Source organism: Rana temporaria, chromosome 4 (genome assembly GCF_905171775.1).
Source record: "Rana temporaria chromosome 4, aRanTem1.1, whole genome shotgun sequence".
NCBI lineage: Eukaryota > Metazoa > Chordata > Amphibia > Anura > Ranidae > Rana > Rana temporaria.
Genome location: NC_053492.1, coordinates 44,777,116 through 44,795,011, shown reverse-complemented (window position 1 = coordinate 44,795,011; position 17,896 = coordinate 44,777,116). Strand labels below are relative to the sequence as shown.

Sequence of the window (17,896 nt, the reverse complement as noted above, 5' to 3'; positions counted from 1 at the left end):
TGGTGTCAAGAAGGGCAGCAAAGAAGCCACTTCTCTCCAGGAAAAACATGAGGGATAGACTGATATTCTGCAAAAGGTACAGGGATTGGACTGCTGGGGGTAAAGTCACTTTCTCAGGTGAATCCCCTTTTTAATTGTTTGGGGCATTTGGAAAAAACATTGTCCTGAAAAGAAGAAAAGGTGATCGCTACCATCAGTCCTGTGCCATGCCAACAGTAAAGCATCCTGAGACTATTCATGTGTGGGGTGTCTTCTCATCCAAGGGAGTGGGGGGCTCACTCACAGTTTTACCCAAGAACACCGCCATGAAGAACGAATGGTACAAAAACATCCTCCGAGAGCAACTTCTCCCAACCATCCAAGAACAGTTTGGTGAGGAACAATGTATTTTCCAGCATGATGGAGCACCTTGTCATAAGGAAAAGGTGATTACTATGTGGCTTGGGGAAGAAAACATTGAAATGTTGGGTCCATGGCCAGGAAACGCCCCATTGAGAACTTGTGGTCAATCCTCAGGAAGCGGGTGACCAAACCCCCCCCCCCCCAAAAAAGATTCTGACAAACTCCAAATATCGACTCTTTGCATAAGCGTCATGTAATTGTCAATATAAGCCTTTGACACTTATGAAATGCTTGTAATTATACTTCAGTATACCATAGTAACATCTCACAAAAAATAGGATTTTTGTACTCACCGTAAAATCATATTTTCTCTTCCGTTCATGGACGGACACAGCATCCTTTGACAGTAGGGTTATGCACCTTCCGCCTAAACTCTCCTGAAAGGAAGGTGCATAACCCTACTGTCAAAGGATGCTGTGTTCGTCCATGAACGAAGGAGAAAATAGGATTTTTGTACTCACCGTAAAATCCATTTCTCTGAGTTCATAGACGGACACAGCATCCTTTGACAGTAGGGTTTATGCACCTTCCTTCCAGGAGAGTTTAGGCGGAAGGTGCATAACCCTACTGTCAAGGGATGCTGTGTCCGTCCATGAACGAAAGAGAAATATGTAAAAACACTGAAGAACCCGCAGAAAATTAATATTTGGCATTGTCAAAACTTTTGGCCTCGGCAGTAACACTGTACTTAGCCATCCACCTACACAAAGTCACTTTGATAAACAAGGTATACAACCACTCCCTACAGATGGTACAAGGCTACTGACCTTTTCTTCCTGGTCTTCCTTTCTGTCTGCGCCTCTTCTTCCTCAGTATCAGAAGCCCCATCTTTCTTCTTCCGCTTCTTCTCCTTCTCCAGAACCTAAGATGAGACGGCAAGTTTAGTCCTAGTAATGGGTCACCTCCCACCCTAGAATATCCCGATGTAACCCATGCTCTACGAGTTTCACTAGAGTGGATTTTATAGAAAGGTTTGCAAAAAAGCATTAACATTTCGATACGCCTCATTTTCGATGATTGCACCACTAATAGATTGTGCATCGAACAGCTAGCTGTATTTCAGAAGTTGTATCAGGCAACTTTTTAAATTATGTCTACAAGACCTTTCATAGGAGTACAGATCCGAATACATCTCACTTATTAGCAATGTTTGTCACTTTGTATCAATGAAATGCTTCACATTTGTATTACGCCATTTTCAGACTTGGACAAGACACTTTCATTTTTAATACAGTACAGGAAGGTTATAACTTCTGACAGTTTTGTTGCTACCTGGGTCCCAATGGAAATATTTCCCTCCACTTCCTGTCTCCTAGCCAAAACAGGAAGAGCAATTCCCTCCATATTAAAGAAATCTATTGGGGGCCCCCTAGGTCACCAGAACTAGTGTGCCCCATTGGAACATTTCCCTCATAGCTTTCTGGGGACAACCCAAAATTAAGGATTTTTTTTTACTCTATGGCAGTGATCAAGGTAAAAAAAACAGTACAAAAAGGGAGAATCTCTAATGGGAGCACAGACATCAATAAAATCCTAGGTGTTCTGATCTATCTCCACTTTATTCAAAACTTAAAACATTTTATTTTTAAAGTTTTGCCTCGAGTTATACTAATACTTATGTTGTTTTGTATATGTTAGTAAAATCTATTCAAATCTGTCATTTGGCCCGAGGAACGGCATGAGGTCCAAAAAAGTGTAGTTTATGTTCCTTTGAAAACAATAAATTTGGACTTAAAGCAGTGCGCTACACTCAAAAGGGAAGTTCCACTTTAAGAGACCCCCCACTTTCAAGAATGGCACTTTTGGGGAGGGGGGGCAGGGTGGGTACTTGATCCCACTTTTGCTACGGCCGCCTAGGCCAGTGATGGTGAACCTTGGCACCCCAGATGTTTTGGAACTACATTTCCCATGATGCTCATGCACTCTGCAGTGAAGTTGAGCATCATGGGAAATGTAGTTCCAAAACATCTGGGGTGCCAAGGATCGCCATCACTGGCCTAGGCGATCAAAGGGAAAGTCGTCGTCGTCCCCAAGCACCTATCACATGTTCCAGAAGACTATGGGACCATTCACAGCACGACATACGCATTGGGCAACCAATTGTAAAGCTGCAGCAAGCTGTGAGGGAGGTGCTTTGGCTGCTTGAAGACATGGATCGCTGGTTCCGCTGTGTAAAAATCGTTTGCGCTTGAAACCCAGAGGTGCAGAATCACACAGAGAGATATCTATCTCTATCACACATTATATATATATACACATACATATACACACACACACACACACATACACACATAAACACACATACACACACACACATACACACACATACACACACATACACTTATGTGCAGTAAACCTGCTATAGGGTGGTCAGGAAGAGGTTAAATGAAAAACTGACTGGTTCCCTTTAAGCACGTTATACACTACCAAGCAGAAAACACAGCTTCCTGAAAATGCATTGTAGTATCAGCACAGCTCAAAATAACCCAAAAATTCAGCATGCCGAGTAGGGATGAGCTCCGGTGTGTTCGCACACTCCATGTGCAGAGCCCGCCAGGAAGTCGACGCTGCGCTAATCACAGGCAGGGAGACATTGTCCCGATGCTCGGCTGCAGAGATCGGGAAATGTCTCACTGCCTGTGAATCGCGCAGCACCGTCTTCATGGCGGGCTCTGCACATAGACTGTGCGAACACGCCGGAGTTCACAACTGAGCGCTGACAGCTGCTTCACAGCGACACAGTGGCAAACCTTATTTCACCACCTTCCATCTCAGATATAAAAAGACCAACATTAAAAGCAATTCTGGGATGTTATTCAGGACCACAATGGTGGCTAGTTTCTTTTCAGGCTGTCTTTCTGGAGCTAGGTTCACTTATCCATGCATTTTTAAATTGCACTGCAAGTTGACAGGCTTGTTTACATGCACCAACATGCATTAGTGTGTAGACATGTGATTTCATGAGACTTCTGTGTATTAATGCATACCTTAGAATCGAGCTGTAATGAACCTACTGAGCGTCAAACTTTTGTTTATGGTCATGCTAGGGAAGCCTCTGCACTGAAGCCTCTGCACTGAAGCCTCTGCACTGAAGCCTCTGCACTGAAGCCTCTGCACTGAAGCCTCTGCACTGAAGCCTCTGCACTGAAGCCTCTGCACTGAAGCCTCTGCACTGAAGCCTCTGCACTGAAGCCTCTGCACTGAAGCCTCTGCACTGAAGCCTCTGCACTGAAGCCGGAAAATGCCGTTTTAGGGGGTTGAATAGAGATCACGATTAAATCGCTCTAGGTTAGATGGGGCGAGGAAGCTGAAAGCAAAGAAATTCACTCTCAGAAGATGAACTCCGCAATGGCAGCCTACAAGTCACAACAGGTGCATGTTAATGTGCTCAGCACCCTCACCTTTTTAAAATAGGCGTACTGGACGAGCTCCACGGCAGCTTCCGCATCCTGCAGCTGTACGGTCTTGCTCATCCTCACTTTGGCATGAGCTGTGGACAGACGGATCAGAGTCTCCAGACTACGAGCCGTTACGGGAGATGTCTGGAAGCAAAAAGCAGAATGGTTAGTTTGTACTTATCACACTACCAGGAGAACAGACCTGCAGCTAGAATGCGGTCATTGCAAGGCAAACACTTTCAAACAAGCGGCAATAATACTGGAACTCACCCGGGCCACATCACTGGTCAACTGTTCCTGGCTCCTTAGACGGGAATACTCTTCAGCTATGTAATTGGCAGCCTCTGATGTGAGCAGGGGTTTGAACAGCTTTGCCACATGGATGTATTTCCGCATGAACTCCTTGCTAACAGTCTTGTCTCTGTATGGGACAAAGTCAACATGAGGATTCAAGAGAAATTACAGGTAGCTAAACATTACTTGCCTTCCCTCACCTGTGCCAGCATATAACCCCAGCCCTTGCTGGATCTCTGACCATATTCATTGGCTGGGCCACAACGACGCAACTCCCACGTAAGTGCATGGGTTGAAGTCTGCTGAGAAGTTACACTGAGCTGTACATGCACAGCCTAGTATACATTCTAAAGACTGAAAACAGCCAGGCAAGTTTGTTTCATTGCTGAAGAGACACAGCAGGTCTTATGAAATAAAGACTGACGCAGTTTAAAGATTCCCCCAAAAACCAGCTTCATATTCTTCAGTGGTTATAAAAAGGGAAAAGGATTTTTACGTTAATGCATTCTCTGCATTAAGGGGATAATAGTAGCTATATAATAATTAAGCATGTCAAACATCTACAAGATAAAAGCACTGGCCAGGAAGAGATCTTCAGTGAATAAGCACATATTAACTGCTTTCCGACCAGCGCACGACTATATACGTCGGCAGGATGGCACAGACAGGCAGGACGACGTGTGTGTGTATATATATATATATATATATATATATATATATATATATATATATATATATATATATATATATATATATATATATATATATATACACACATACACACACGTCCCCTTTAAGATCGCAACCCGACCACAGGTCCCGCAGACTCGATCGCCAAAGGGATACCCGCGATCATCTCACGGTGAGGAAGAACAGAGAGATGCTGATGTAAACAAGCATCTCCCCGCTCTGCCTGGGGACAAGGACAGTGATCACCGCTTCCTGTAATCGGAAATCAGTGTCATGTCACACATAGCCCATCCCCCCTACAGTAAGAATCACTAACTAGGGCACACTTAACCCCTACAGTGCCACCTAGTGGGTAACCCCTTCACTGCCAGTGTAATTTTCACAGTAATCAAAAATGTAAAACCGCAGAGGTGATCAAATACCACCAAAAGAAAGCTCTATTTGTGGGAAAAAAAGGTAAATTTTGTTTGGGAGCCACGTCACACGACTGCGCAATTTTCAGTTAACCACTTAAGACCCGGACCTTTAAGCAGGTAAAGGACCTGGCCATTTTTTGCGATTCGGCACTGCGTCGCTTTAACTGACAATTGCGCGGTCGTGCGAAGTGGCTCCCAAACAAAATTGGCGTCCTTTTTTTCCCCACAAATAGAGCTTTCTTTTGGTGGTATTTGATCACCTCTGCGGTTTTTATTTTTTGTGCTATAAACAAAAATAGAGCGACAATTTTGAAAAAATGCAATATGTTTTACTTTTTGCTATAATAAATATCCCCCAAAAACATATATATAAAAAAAAATAGTTTTCCTCAGTTTAGGCCGATACGTATTCTTCTACATATTTTTGGTAAAAAAACACAAAAAACGCAATAAGCGTTTATCGATTGGTTTGTGCAAAATTTATAGCGTTTACAAAATAGGGGACAGTTTTATTGCATGTTTATAAAAAAATTTTTTTTTTACTACTAATGGCGGCGATCAGCGATTTTTTTCGTGACTGACATTATGGCGGACACTTCGGACAATTTTGACACATTTTTGGGACCAGTGTCATTTTCACAGCAAAAAATGCATTAAAAATGCATGGTTTACTGTGAAAATGACAATTGCAGTTTGGGAGTTAACCACTAGGGGGCGGTGAAGGAGTTAAGTGTGACCTCATCTGTGTTTCTAACTGTAGGGGGCGGGGCTGGACGTGTGACATCATTGATCGGGTTTCCCTATATCAGGGAACACACGATCAAAGACAGTGCCACAGTGAAGAACGGGGAAGCTGTATTTGCACACAGCTCTCCCCGTTCTTGAGCTCGTGGACCGATCGCGGGACTCCAGCGGCTAACGGGTCCCGCGGTCACAGAGCTTCGGGTCGCGGGCGCGCGCCCACGACTGGGCACTTAAAGACGTACAGGTACGTGCTTGTGCCCAGCCGTGCCATTCTGCCGACTATATCTGCAGGAGGCGTCCTAAAGTGGTTAAAGCGACTCAGTTCCGAATCGCAAAAAGTGGCCCGGTCTGACCAGCAAAATGGTCCGGGCCTTAAGTGGTTAAATCCATCAGTAGACTCAGACAAGGTTTTAAAAAAAAAAATTCTATACATAAAATGTATTTCAACTCTTCCTAATAAACCGACCTACAACTTCATGAGCCCACTGGTTTGCGAGTCCATCAACTGCATAGAGTACCAACAGAGGTCAGAGAATAGAAAAAAGGCCACACTAGCCTTATAAAAGTTGATTTGCCCAAAACTTCAGCTGCTAAAATCTCAGCTCTATTAATCATGTTGATGTGCAGATGTACTGAAATGTGCAGGTTTAGGTCTCGTGTTCAGTTTGAAAAAAGGACAAGGTTTATTTCAGGACCACTATGAGGGGGGACACTTACCTCCTTTTCTTGGACCCATGCAGAAGGTTGTCGTGTTTCTCGTACACTTGCAGTTCTTGCTGCTCCTCATGGGTAACGTTGGGGTCTTCAGTGGCCAGAATATCAACAGCGCTTCCCAGTGGCATGGCTAGAGAGCGAAAGATTAACATTTAGGTACAGAACATTACTTAATACAATCAATATGCCGTCTTACAGGTGAGGTCAGACACCATTCAGAGCTATTGTGGAGCACAAAATTGGGGTTTTTGTACACACGCCGTAAAATAAAATCTCTCTGGAGATCATTGAACACACCCGGATCATTAGAACGAGACCTCGGCGCTTGAATCATGATTGTGACATCACGTTCCAGGTCTAAAGCACGCTTGGCTTGTAGGAGCAAGTCATTCAGATACCCCACATTTGAAATCTTTAAGGTCTTGGTAATAATGCAGCCGAGTCCTTCAGTTAATGAAAAATAGATTGCATTCGCCAATAGAGATGCACTGAAATTTAGGTGGTCAAAATGGTGTTTTCTGCATTTTGCCAATTGAGAAAAAAGTGCTAACAGCGCGGAACACGCGCACGATTTTGCCACATTTTTACTGTGCTTATGGCGTGTTTTTCATAGGTCACACGACTCAAACACCGCATCAACAATGTAACACGGGTGCGTTATCAATACATTTCAACGGGGAGTTGCATTTTTTGAACTGGCCAAAAATGCAGTAAGATATTTAACACAATGGAAGCACAAAGGACCAATGAGAAGACATACATAGAATTTAAAGGCATGCATTTTTCTTGAACTTTTCTTGCACTGAAGGTGCCAATAGCCAACAATATTATTGATTTTCAAATTCATGATATTTAACCACTTACCGACCGCCCACTGTATATGTACGTCCTGTTTTTAAAGCTGAATATCTCGGCAACGGTAGCAGCTGCTGCCACAACCAAGGTATCCAGCTTTACAGTGGGCGGCCATGTAAACGATAATGGCGGTCTCCTAAAGAGACAATGTTTTTGTTGTCATTTTTTTAAATGACAAATTTTCCTTTTTTTTTTTTTTTTCTTGCATTAAAGTCTAAATATGAGATGTGAGGTCTTTTTGACCCCAGATCTCATATTTAAGAGGACCTGTCATGCTTTTTTCTATTACAAGGGATGTTTACATTCCTTGTAATAGGAATAAAAGTGATCATTTTTTTTTTATTTCAGTGTAAAAAATAATAAAATTAATAAAAAAATAAATAAGAAAACAAAAACAATTTTTTTTTTAAAGCGTCCCGACGAGCTCGCGCGCAGAAGCGAACGCATACGCGAGTAGCGCCCGCATATGAAAACGGTATTCAAACCACACAAGTGAGGTATCGCCGCGATCGTTCGAGCAATAATTATAGCCCTAGAGCTACTCTGTAGCTCAAAAAATGCAACCTATAGAATTTTTTAAACGTCGCCTATCGAGATTTTTAAGGGTAAAAGTTTGACGCCATGCCACGAGCGGGCGCAATTTTAAAGCGCGACATGTTGGGTATCATTTTACTCGGCGTAACATTATCTTTCACAATATATAAAAAAATTGGGCCAATTTACTGTTGCCTTATTTTTTAATTCAAAAAAGTGTTTTTTTTCCAAAAAAAAGTGCGCTTGTAAGACCGCTGCGCAAATACGGTGTGACAAAAACTCACCATCGCCATCCTGTTCTCCTACACCCCTGTAGCGGTGCATGCGCAGCACGTGATCAGAGATCTCTCGGTCCTGTTCTGGGTCCATCTGATCCAGCATGATGAACAGCAGATCGAAACGTGACAACAAGGAGTCTTGGAGGCCAATGTTCTCCATAGGAGTTTTGTACTGGTCATACTGGAAAACAAAAGAGAAGCATTAAAATAAGATCAAACCATTGTTTGCTCTACAAGCCCTACTCCATCTAAAATACATTTCACTTTTGACACCTAATCATAAGCCCCATCTCCTCAAGGACTTCAAGCCCCCCCCCCCCCCATCTCCCTCAAGGACTTCAAGGCCCCCCCCCCATCTCCCTCAAGCCCCCCCCCCATCTCCCTCAAGCCCCCCCATCTCCCTCAAGCCCCCCCATCTCCCTCAAGGACTTCAGCCCCCCCATCTCCTCTCCTCAAGGACTTCAGCCCCCCCATCTCCTCTCCTCAAGGACTTCAGCCCCCCCATCTCCTCTCCTCAAGGACTTCAGCCCCCCCATCTCCTCTCCTCAAGGACTTCAACCCCCCATCTCCTCAAGCCCCCCATCTCCTCAAGGACTTCAACCCCCCATCTCCTCAAGGACTTCAACCCCCCCATCTCCTCAAGCCCCCCCATCTCCTCAAGCCCCCCATCTCCTCAAGCCCCCCATCTCCTCAAGGACCTCAAGCCCCCCATCTCCTCAAGGACTTCAAGCCCCCCATCTCCTCAAGGACTTCAACCCCCCATCTCCTCAAGCCCCCCATCTCCTCAAGCCCCCCATCTCCTCAAGCCCCCCATCTCCTCAAGCCCCCCCATCTCCTCAAGCCCCCCCATCTCCTCAAGCCCCCCCATCTCCTCAAGCCCCCCATCTCCTCAAGCCCCCCATCTCCTCAAGCCCCCCATCTCCTCAAGGACTTCAACCCCCCATCTCCTCAAGGACTTCAACCCCCCATCTCCTCAAGGACTTCAACCCCCCATCTCCTCAAGGACTTCAACCCCCCATCTCCTCAAGGACTTCAACCCCCCATCTCCTCAAGGACTTCAACCCCCCATCTCCTCAAGGACTTCAACCCCCCATCTCCTCAAGGACTTCAACCCCCCATCTCCTCAAGGACTTCAACCCCCCATCTCCTCAAGGACTTCAACCCCCCATCTCCTCAAGGACTTCAACCCCCCATCTCCTCAAGGACTTCAACCCCCCATCTCCTCAAGGACTCAGAAGCAACCATGAATGTTTTAAAGAATTAATTCACCTTTGTTGTAACTTTATAAAGAATCCAAGGAGCCCCAGTACATGATCAAAAATCACTGTGCAATAAAGAAAAATTCCTCAAAAATGTACACATTTAGACCAGTGGTTCTCCACCTCAATCCTCATATGTACACCCAACGGACCATGTTTCGTGAACTTCTTAGATAAAATAGCTCTTACCAACACCATATCCTTGATATTGATTTAAAGCACAAGTAAAGTGAAGGCTGCAGTATAATAAGGTAGACTGAAAAGCCAGCTTGATGTGCAAAGTTACAGCACAGGTCATCTTATTTTGTACATACGGCACTTTAGAATGATAGAATCACTCACCCTTCCATAGACTGGATTGGCTGCAGCCAACACACTGCAGCGGGCGTTGAGTCTGGCATGAATACCGGCTTTGGCGATGGTGACACGACCTTGTTCCATGACCTCATGGATGGCTGTGCGGTCCAAGTCAGACATTTTGTCAAACTCGTCAATGCAGACCACACCGCGGTCAGCCAGCACCATGGCACCAGCTTCCAGTCTTCTCTCCCCTAGAAAAAGAATGTTCCGTCAAAATGATATACCAATTGTAGAAAACACGAAATGACACCATTGGTGACTTACTAATGTTAGCAAGCACACTATTCTTTTCTGTGCAACCAACTTGGACCAAGAATGCAAATCAGAACACCTGCTGAGTAATCTAGTGACTGATCAGTTTAAAAGCCATAAAACTTGCATTGCCAAAAGTACATAAAAATACTGGCCATATCACATGACAGGTAACTTTGAGAGCAGAAATGGTCAGATTCTACAAAATAATGGAAGTGTGGAGCTCTTTTTTGGTACTTTAACCGCTTGCCGACCAATGCTTGACGTCGGCACAATGGCACGGCTGCGCAAATGGGCTTACAAGTACGTCCCCTTTAAATCACAGCATAGTAGGCGCCACGTGCCCTCGGACTCGATGTCCGCCGTTGTCCCACGATCGTGCGACGGAGCTGCAGAACAGGGAGATTTCCCTGTTCTGCCTAGTTAGGCTGCATTCACACCTCCGCGACATGCAACGCCGCGTACGCGGCGTATTTTGCCGCGAATAGTGTATCTTTTTTTTTTTTTTTTAAATCCTTCCCATTGCTGTCAATGGCCGAACGCCAATGTCGCCTGAAAAAAAGGGTCCGGGACTTTTCAGGCGACAGGCGTACGGCGTCTATGAGATGTGAACCATCTCCATAGACAGCAATGGGAATTCTCCCCTCTAGCGGCACAAGCGCCCGGCGTCGGGCGTTTTGTCGCCTAGATGTGAATGGGCTCCAACATGACAGATCTACTGCTCCCTGGCATAAGGAGTAGTGATCTGTCATGTCACATGTAGCCCATAATCCCCCCCCTCCCAAGGACACACTTGACCCCTTGATCCAACCCCTAGTGTTTCCCTGCCAGTGAAATTTACACAGTAATCAGTGCATTTTTATAGCACTGATCGCTGTATAAATGACAATGGTCCCAAAATAATGCCAAAAGTGCTGGGAACCACCATCTTGGATGAGATGTCAGAGCTGTAACTCCATAATATTCCCTACTACGCCCCCTGAAGTTACATAATAGGTCATATAGGAAGGTGAAGGGAGCTGTGCTAAAGAAAGAACTTCTGGAGTTGTCAAATTTTCTAGCAACCACTTGCCCTCTGGACCAGGTAATTTTTTGCACATTGAGGCGTTTTTCATGCGGTACAGCCCTAAAAATAGCGCTGCTATACCGCATGAAAAAACCTGCCCTGTAGTGTTCAATGTGAAAGCCCGAAGGCTTTCACATTGAAGCGGTGCGCTAGCAGGAGCGCTCCAAAAGTCCTGCTAGCCGCATCTAGCGCCTGCTAGCCGCATCTTTACCGCGGTATAGGAGCGATGTGTTCACCGCTCCTTCCCATTGAAATCAATGGGAAAGCGTGGTAATAAAACCTCACCGCTAGCGCCTGAATATCGCGGTAAATACGACAGTATAGCCGCGCTACAAATAGCGCGGCTATACCGTCACCGCGGCTCCACGCCTCAATGTGAAAGAGGTCTAACTGGCAATTGCGTAGTCAAGCAATACTGTACCGAAATTACATTTTTAGCATTTTTTTTCACACTAATACAGCTTTCATTTGGTGGGATTTACTCACTTGGTATACATTGGAATTTTTTATACTAGTAAGGGCACCAATCTGACTCATAGTGGGTCTGTGATAGTGTGGCGGGCAATCTGACACCATCTGATGCTGGCTGGGGGGGTACACTGACACCAAAACAGTGAGTAGTGCTAATATACACGTTCCCTGTGCCAATGACACTGGTTTGTTTTAGCTCTGTGTATCATCTGAGGCCAGACACTTCACTGGGTATATGTGAGGGTTTACATCCACTTTAACCCTAGCGATTGTCAACCTTCATGTACACATATTTTACACATAGCTGGCTGAAACAGGCTTCTAAGAGTCATCTGAGCCTCCTATTGCGAACTTACCAGTCTCTTGATCAGTTGTGACAGCAGCAGTCAGACCCACCCCAGAGGAGCCCCGGCCTGTGGTCGTGATGGCACGGGGTGCCGTAGAAAGCACATATCGTAGAAGCTGAGACTTGGCTACAGAGGGATCACCTGGTAAAACAAAAAATGATTTTACATATATACTGCACATATGATGCAAATAATAAAAATTAATGTGCGATTGACAGTACCCATCATTACTGAAGGCTAGAGCGGTTCTAACGAATATCTACTTTAACCACTTCCCGACCGCCTCATGTAGCTATACGTTGGCAGAATGGCACGGACCTGCCTAGACTTGGGTCGGGGGTCCGATCGGGACCCCCCCCCCCCCCGCTACATGCGGCGGTCGGATCCCCTCGGGGAGCGATCCGGGACGACGGCGCGGCTATTCGTTTATAGCCGCTCCGTCGCGATCACTCCCCGGAGCTGAAGAACAGGGAGAGCCGTATGTAAACACGGCTTCCCCGTGCTTCACTGTGTCGGCGTATCGATCGAGTGATCCCTTATATAAGGGAGACTCGATCGATGATGTCAGTCCTACAGCCACACCTCCCTACAGTTGTAAACACACACAAAGTGAACCCTAACTCCAACAGCGCCCCCTGTGGTTAACTCCCAAACTGCAACTGTCATTTTCACAATAAACAATGCAATTTAAATGCATTTTTTGCTGTGAAAATGACAATGGTCCCAAAAATGTGTCAAAATTGTCCGAAGTGTCCGCCATAATGTCGCAGTCACGAAAAAAAAAAAAAAAAAAAAAAATAAAATCGCTGATCGCCGCCATTAGTAGTAAAAAAAATAATAATAATAAAAATGCAATAAAACTATCCCCTATTTTGTAAATGCTATAAATTTTGCGCAAACCAATCGATAAACGCTTATTGCGATTTTTTTTATCAAAAATAGGTAAACGAATACGTATCGGCCTAAACTGAGGGAAAAAAATGTTTTAGATATGTTTTTGGGGGATATTTATTATAGCAAAAAGTAAAAAATATTGATTTTTTTTTAAAATTGTCGCTCTATTTTTGTTTATAGCACAAAAAATAAAAACCGCAGAAGTGATCAAATACCACCAAAAGAAAGCTCTATTTGTGGGGAAAAGGGACGCCAATTTTATTTGGGAGCCACGTCGCACGACATTGTCTGTTAAAGCGACGCAGTGCCGAATTGTAAAAACCCCTTGGGTCATTTAGCTGCATATTGGTCCGGTCCTTAAGTGGTTAATTACCAATAGCAAATAAATGCCGTTTGGCACTATGCTACACCAGAGGGAAGGAACAGGGAATCCGGTTATGGGAAACCAACTCTCCTCACAGGGGAGTTAGTAGGGTACACGTTTGCTAGAATTCTGATAGGCTCAATACCTGCCCCCACCAAAACATGCTACTCAAGGTGTAGGTTAATCTGTATCCTACGTATAAACCCTACAGAACATGAAAAATGTAAGCAACAAACCTATCAGCAGAACGTTGATATCTCCTCTGATACGAGTCCCATTCTCTAGCACCTTCTCCACACCACCAAGCAGCATGCAGAGGATCGCCTTCTTAATGTATTGGTGCCCGTGTATACTCGGAGCAAGAGACCTGGACAGCTGCTCAAACACATCCTGTGGAGAGAAGGCACACGATTATAAAATGTAACGTGACCAAGCATTTACATGGCTTAAGAGTCATAAAGCCATCTTATAATAATCCTAAAATTAATTTATCAAGATCACCAGCTTAACTGAAGATACAAAATGACCACCACCAAGTAATTGCTGCCTTTTAGCTTGAACTTTACAAATTTGTACAGCAACCTGCAAAGCAAGAGCCACACAACACACCTCTGAGTTTACATGCATACAGTATTTAGAAAATAAAACGTTTATCAATTGTTGTAAATACATTTTCTCCTTCACCGACGGGCGCTGATAAGGCGGCACCGATATGCATCACCGGTGGCACTGGCAGGCATTGCTGATGGGCACTAATTGTCGTCCCTGGTGGTCCAGGTTGACATACATGGTGGCCATCCATTCTGGGCATCCCTGGTGGTATCTCTGGAAGTGTGGGCATCCTCTGGGGGACTGCGCTGATAATCAGCGCAGACCCCCCTCCATAAGGAAAGCAGACAATCGGCTCTCCTCTACTTGCGTCTGTCAAGACGCCAGTGAGGAAAAGCAAATAAACGGCTTTTCCCGTTTACACTGATCAGCAGTGATTGGACACGGCTGATCGCATGGTAAAGAGCCTCCGTCAGAGGCTCTTTACCGAGATGCATGTTGCGGTGCATCAGACTAACACGCCCCACGGGCGTGCGCCGGCTGTTATCCTGAGAGACTTCATATGACGTCCAGTCAGCATAACTGAAGCACCGCCCAGCCGTCATTCTGATATAGGCCGGGCGGGAAGTGGTTAATCTTTATACACAACTTTTTGCATTTCATTTCAGTCATGCCATTTCGTCTATTTTCTCTATGTATCCTCCTAATAAATCCTGGAAGCCGACTGGTTTCTATGCAGAGTTGTGCCAAATCTTGAAATATGTAGTTTTAGTAGCTCTTGAATGCAGGCTTTAGAGGACAGGTCACTGTAAAACTTTTTTCATAAATAGCAGGTGCTACAGTTAAAGGGGTTGTAAAGGTTCATTTTTTATTTTCTAAATAGGAACCAACAATGCACTAGCTTTTGATTTCCCTTCTAAAGGTTTTTTTTCTTTGACTGAATTTTTCACTTCCTGTTCCTCCTCAGTAAGCTGTTCTGGCTGACTAACCCCCAGCCAGATGATGGGGGCAAGCTTACTGAGAAACAGGAAGTGAGAAATTCATCTTATCAAAATGATCTCATGCTGGATTTCCAAAGGACACCTGGATCAGACATTTCCCTTCCTAAAGCTCAAGAGGGAATGCTTTAACCACTTCCCGCCAACCTGGCACATATATGTGGCTTGTCGGCGTGTGGGCTTTAACGCCCAGCGGCAGCATATATGCACTGCTAGGCAAATACCGTGCTGGGAGCGAGCGCACAGCACAGTAACGAGAGGGTCCTGGAAAGCTCCCGATGTATAGAGATTAGGAGCTTTACCATCATGACTTGTGAGACTGGCAATCACAGCGGTCACCGGAATTCTGTTGGGCTGTAGGGCTGGGTGGCTTTATTCAGTTTACATGAAATGACAGCTTCCACGGTTCTGTTTCTCTATAACAGACTAAAAAAGGGTACCAATGTCTGACTATGCATATAATGATGTTCCAATCACATGTACTAAAGATAACTCCTCAGTTTCCACAGAACATACAATATGTAGCAATGTTACAAAGCTATGGTTTTACAAGTACCTTAGAGTGAGTTTTACTGAACTTCTTGATCTTAGCCAAGTCATCTGCTGAAAAGACCGGCGACACTTCCTTACTCATCTGAGCCACATTGCAAGCAATCAAAATTGTTCTACAAAGAAAAAACGACAATTAAAAACAGAAACAGGGGCTCACAAAAAATCATCACTACTTCATTTAATGAAGTGTTTAGGACTTCACTTAGTGAGTGTTTAGGACTTCTGCCTGGCAACACTAGCGTCACGTCAGCGTCGGTTGTCCCGATACCGATACTAGTATCGGTATCGATACCAAGCATTTGCCCGAGTACTTGTACACATGCAAATGCTCCCGATGCTTCACCCGATACTTGTACTGTCGGCGGTGATCAGTGCGTGGGGAAGTTACAAGCACCGATCACCGATGTATAGATTTAAAATTAAATTCTCCGCTTCTCTCTACTCCCCTCCCCCCCCCCCCCCCGCGCGGCTTTCAGCTGCTTTAAAATCAGCAGTGATCGGTGCTTGAAACTCCCCCACACACGATCACCGCTGACTGTCCCGTGTCCTCCTCCTCCTCCTCCAGCCCTCCTCCGTTTTGCTGCAGTCTGTCTCCCTCCCTCCATGTATCCCGCCGTGTTTCTCTCCCCTTCCGTGCTCCTCCTCCGCCCCCTGAAAATGTCAGGATGGAGAGCGGGGTAGGAACCGGTAAATCCGGCTCCTTACTGCTCCGAATGGACAGAGTCAGTGATCACCGACTCTGTCCATTCCCACAACTGAAACATTGTAACCTGTGTTTACAAATGTTTCAGTTTATGAAGAGAAGACGCTGTCTTCACTCCTTTCATTTTCAGCGCAGCTGATGCTGCTGAGAAAGGGACAGGGGAACATGTGTCCCTAGTCCCTCTCCCTGTCTCAGAGGGGAGATGTCAGAGGTCTGTTAAGACCCTTGATATAATCACCAAAGCTCCCCCAACAGGGCTGGGAAAAAAAAAAAAAAAATTAAAGAAAAAACACTGACACCCCTTAAAAAAAAAAAGAAAGCATTATAAATAAAAATTGTAAAAAATTAAACACAAATTGTTAAAGATAAAAAATAAATAAAATACTGACACATGTGCCACTGTCACATGAGATTAAAAAAAAGTATCGGTATTCGGTATCGGCGAGTACTTGGAAAAAAAAAAAGTATCGGTACTTGTACTCGGTCTTAAAAAGTGGTATCGGGCTCCGGGTGCGCTGGACCCAAAACAGTGCCTACTTGCGGTGCTTCCGGATACTATAGACAAATACACGAAGACGTTCCTGCATGAGACCTTGTTCTCGGTGCGGAAGGTCATTGCTCGGAGCTGGATGCGACCCGTACCCCCTAGACTTGTGGAGTGGGAGGTGGAGGTCAATAATAATCTTCCATACAAAAAGATTATGTATATTAACAGGGAATGCCGGACCAAATATGATAAAATTTGGGACCGTTGGTTACAGGACCCTGATACTTGTATGTGAGTCACCACAGGTCTATGTTGCCAGATGGGTGGCCTGCGCCTGGCTGGGCGCTCCGGTGAGGGTCTAGAGTACCTGCATGGTGGGCACCAGACTGCCTCTTGGCCATGACACCGGCTTTGAACTGTTGGTATTCTGAATGCTGCACACCCTCATATCATCATTGACACTTTAGATCTATGTAATGACATGTATGCACTCTCTGTTACAATAAAGTTGTGTGGGAAGGGGAAGAAAAGGGGGAAAAAAAAAAAAAAAGGGAAAAGAACACTCCCCTACTGAATCCGGATATGTTAAATGTCACATTTTTCATGCTAAAATTCATGTACAAATGCTAGTATGATTGTACGACTGTTACTTTTGATTATAGATAAAACTTTGTTTTGATAAAAAAAAAAGTGGTATCGGGACAACTCTAGTCACCGGCTCGAAACCCAAGTCTGCATGTTCTCCCTGTGCCCACGTTCCAAAGACATGCTGGGTAGGTTAATTGGCTCCGGTCTAAATTGACCCAAGTATGTGTGAATGTGAGTTAGGGACCTTCGATTGTAAGCTATGTGACAGCAGGGACTGATGTGAATGTACAATGTATGTGCAAAGTGCTGTGAAAATTTACAGTGCTATACAAGTACCTGTAATAAAAATAATCTTTCAACCAAAAGCACAAGAATTCAAACCCAAAGGGAAACTAAAGCATAAAGACATTACCTAAAAGAGCCAGAAGTGTAGCCATTTTGTTTGGAAGGCAGACAGCGATAGGTTCCAATAATCTGCACGCGGTCCCCGGGCTTCACCTTGTCGACAAGGTCATCATCTAAAATGATGTCCACAGATCGTGGCAACTGACCAGCGGGGGCCTTTTCTGGCATCTCCTGGATGGTGATTGTTTGATGATCTTTGTACAGGGAGAGCCCAAACTCCGTCTCCAGCGGATTGTTTTCCTCATCCTGCAATCAAGAGCAGCGAGACATCAGAAA

General features: G+C 44.9%; 1 protein-coding gene across 1 annotated transcript in view; it reads right to left on the bottom strand.

Annotated features, from left to right (window-relative positions):
* Positions 1–17,896, bottom strand: part of MCM3 (minichromosome maintenance complex component 3) — a 45,109-nt gene that overhangs the window by 3,254 nt on the left and 23,959 nt on the right. Inside the window, exons 5-14 of the mRNA XM_040348349.1 lie at positions 17,628–17,866; positions 15,442–15,550; positions 13,575–13,728; positions 12,090–12,221; positions 9,927–10,135; positions 8,332–8,506; positions 6,662–6,788; positions 4,071–4,221; positions 3,804–3,944; positions 1,170–1,264 (exon numbers count right to left, since the gene is read on the bottom strand). Of these exons, the coding sequence (XP_040204283.1) occupies positions 1,170–1,264; positions 3,804–3,944; positions 4,071–4,221; positions 6,662–6,788; positions 8,332–8,506; positions 9,927–10,135; positions 12,090–12,221; positions 13,575–13,728; positions 15,442–15,550; positions 17,628–17,866 (1,532 nt within the window). The remainder of the gene's footprint in view (positions 1–1,169; positions 1,265–3,803; positions 3,945–4,070; positions 4,222–6,661; positions 6,789–8,331; positions 8,507–9,926; positions 10,136–12,089; positions 12,222–13,574; positions 13,729–15,441; positions 15,551–17,627; positions 17,867–17,896) is intronic.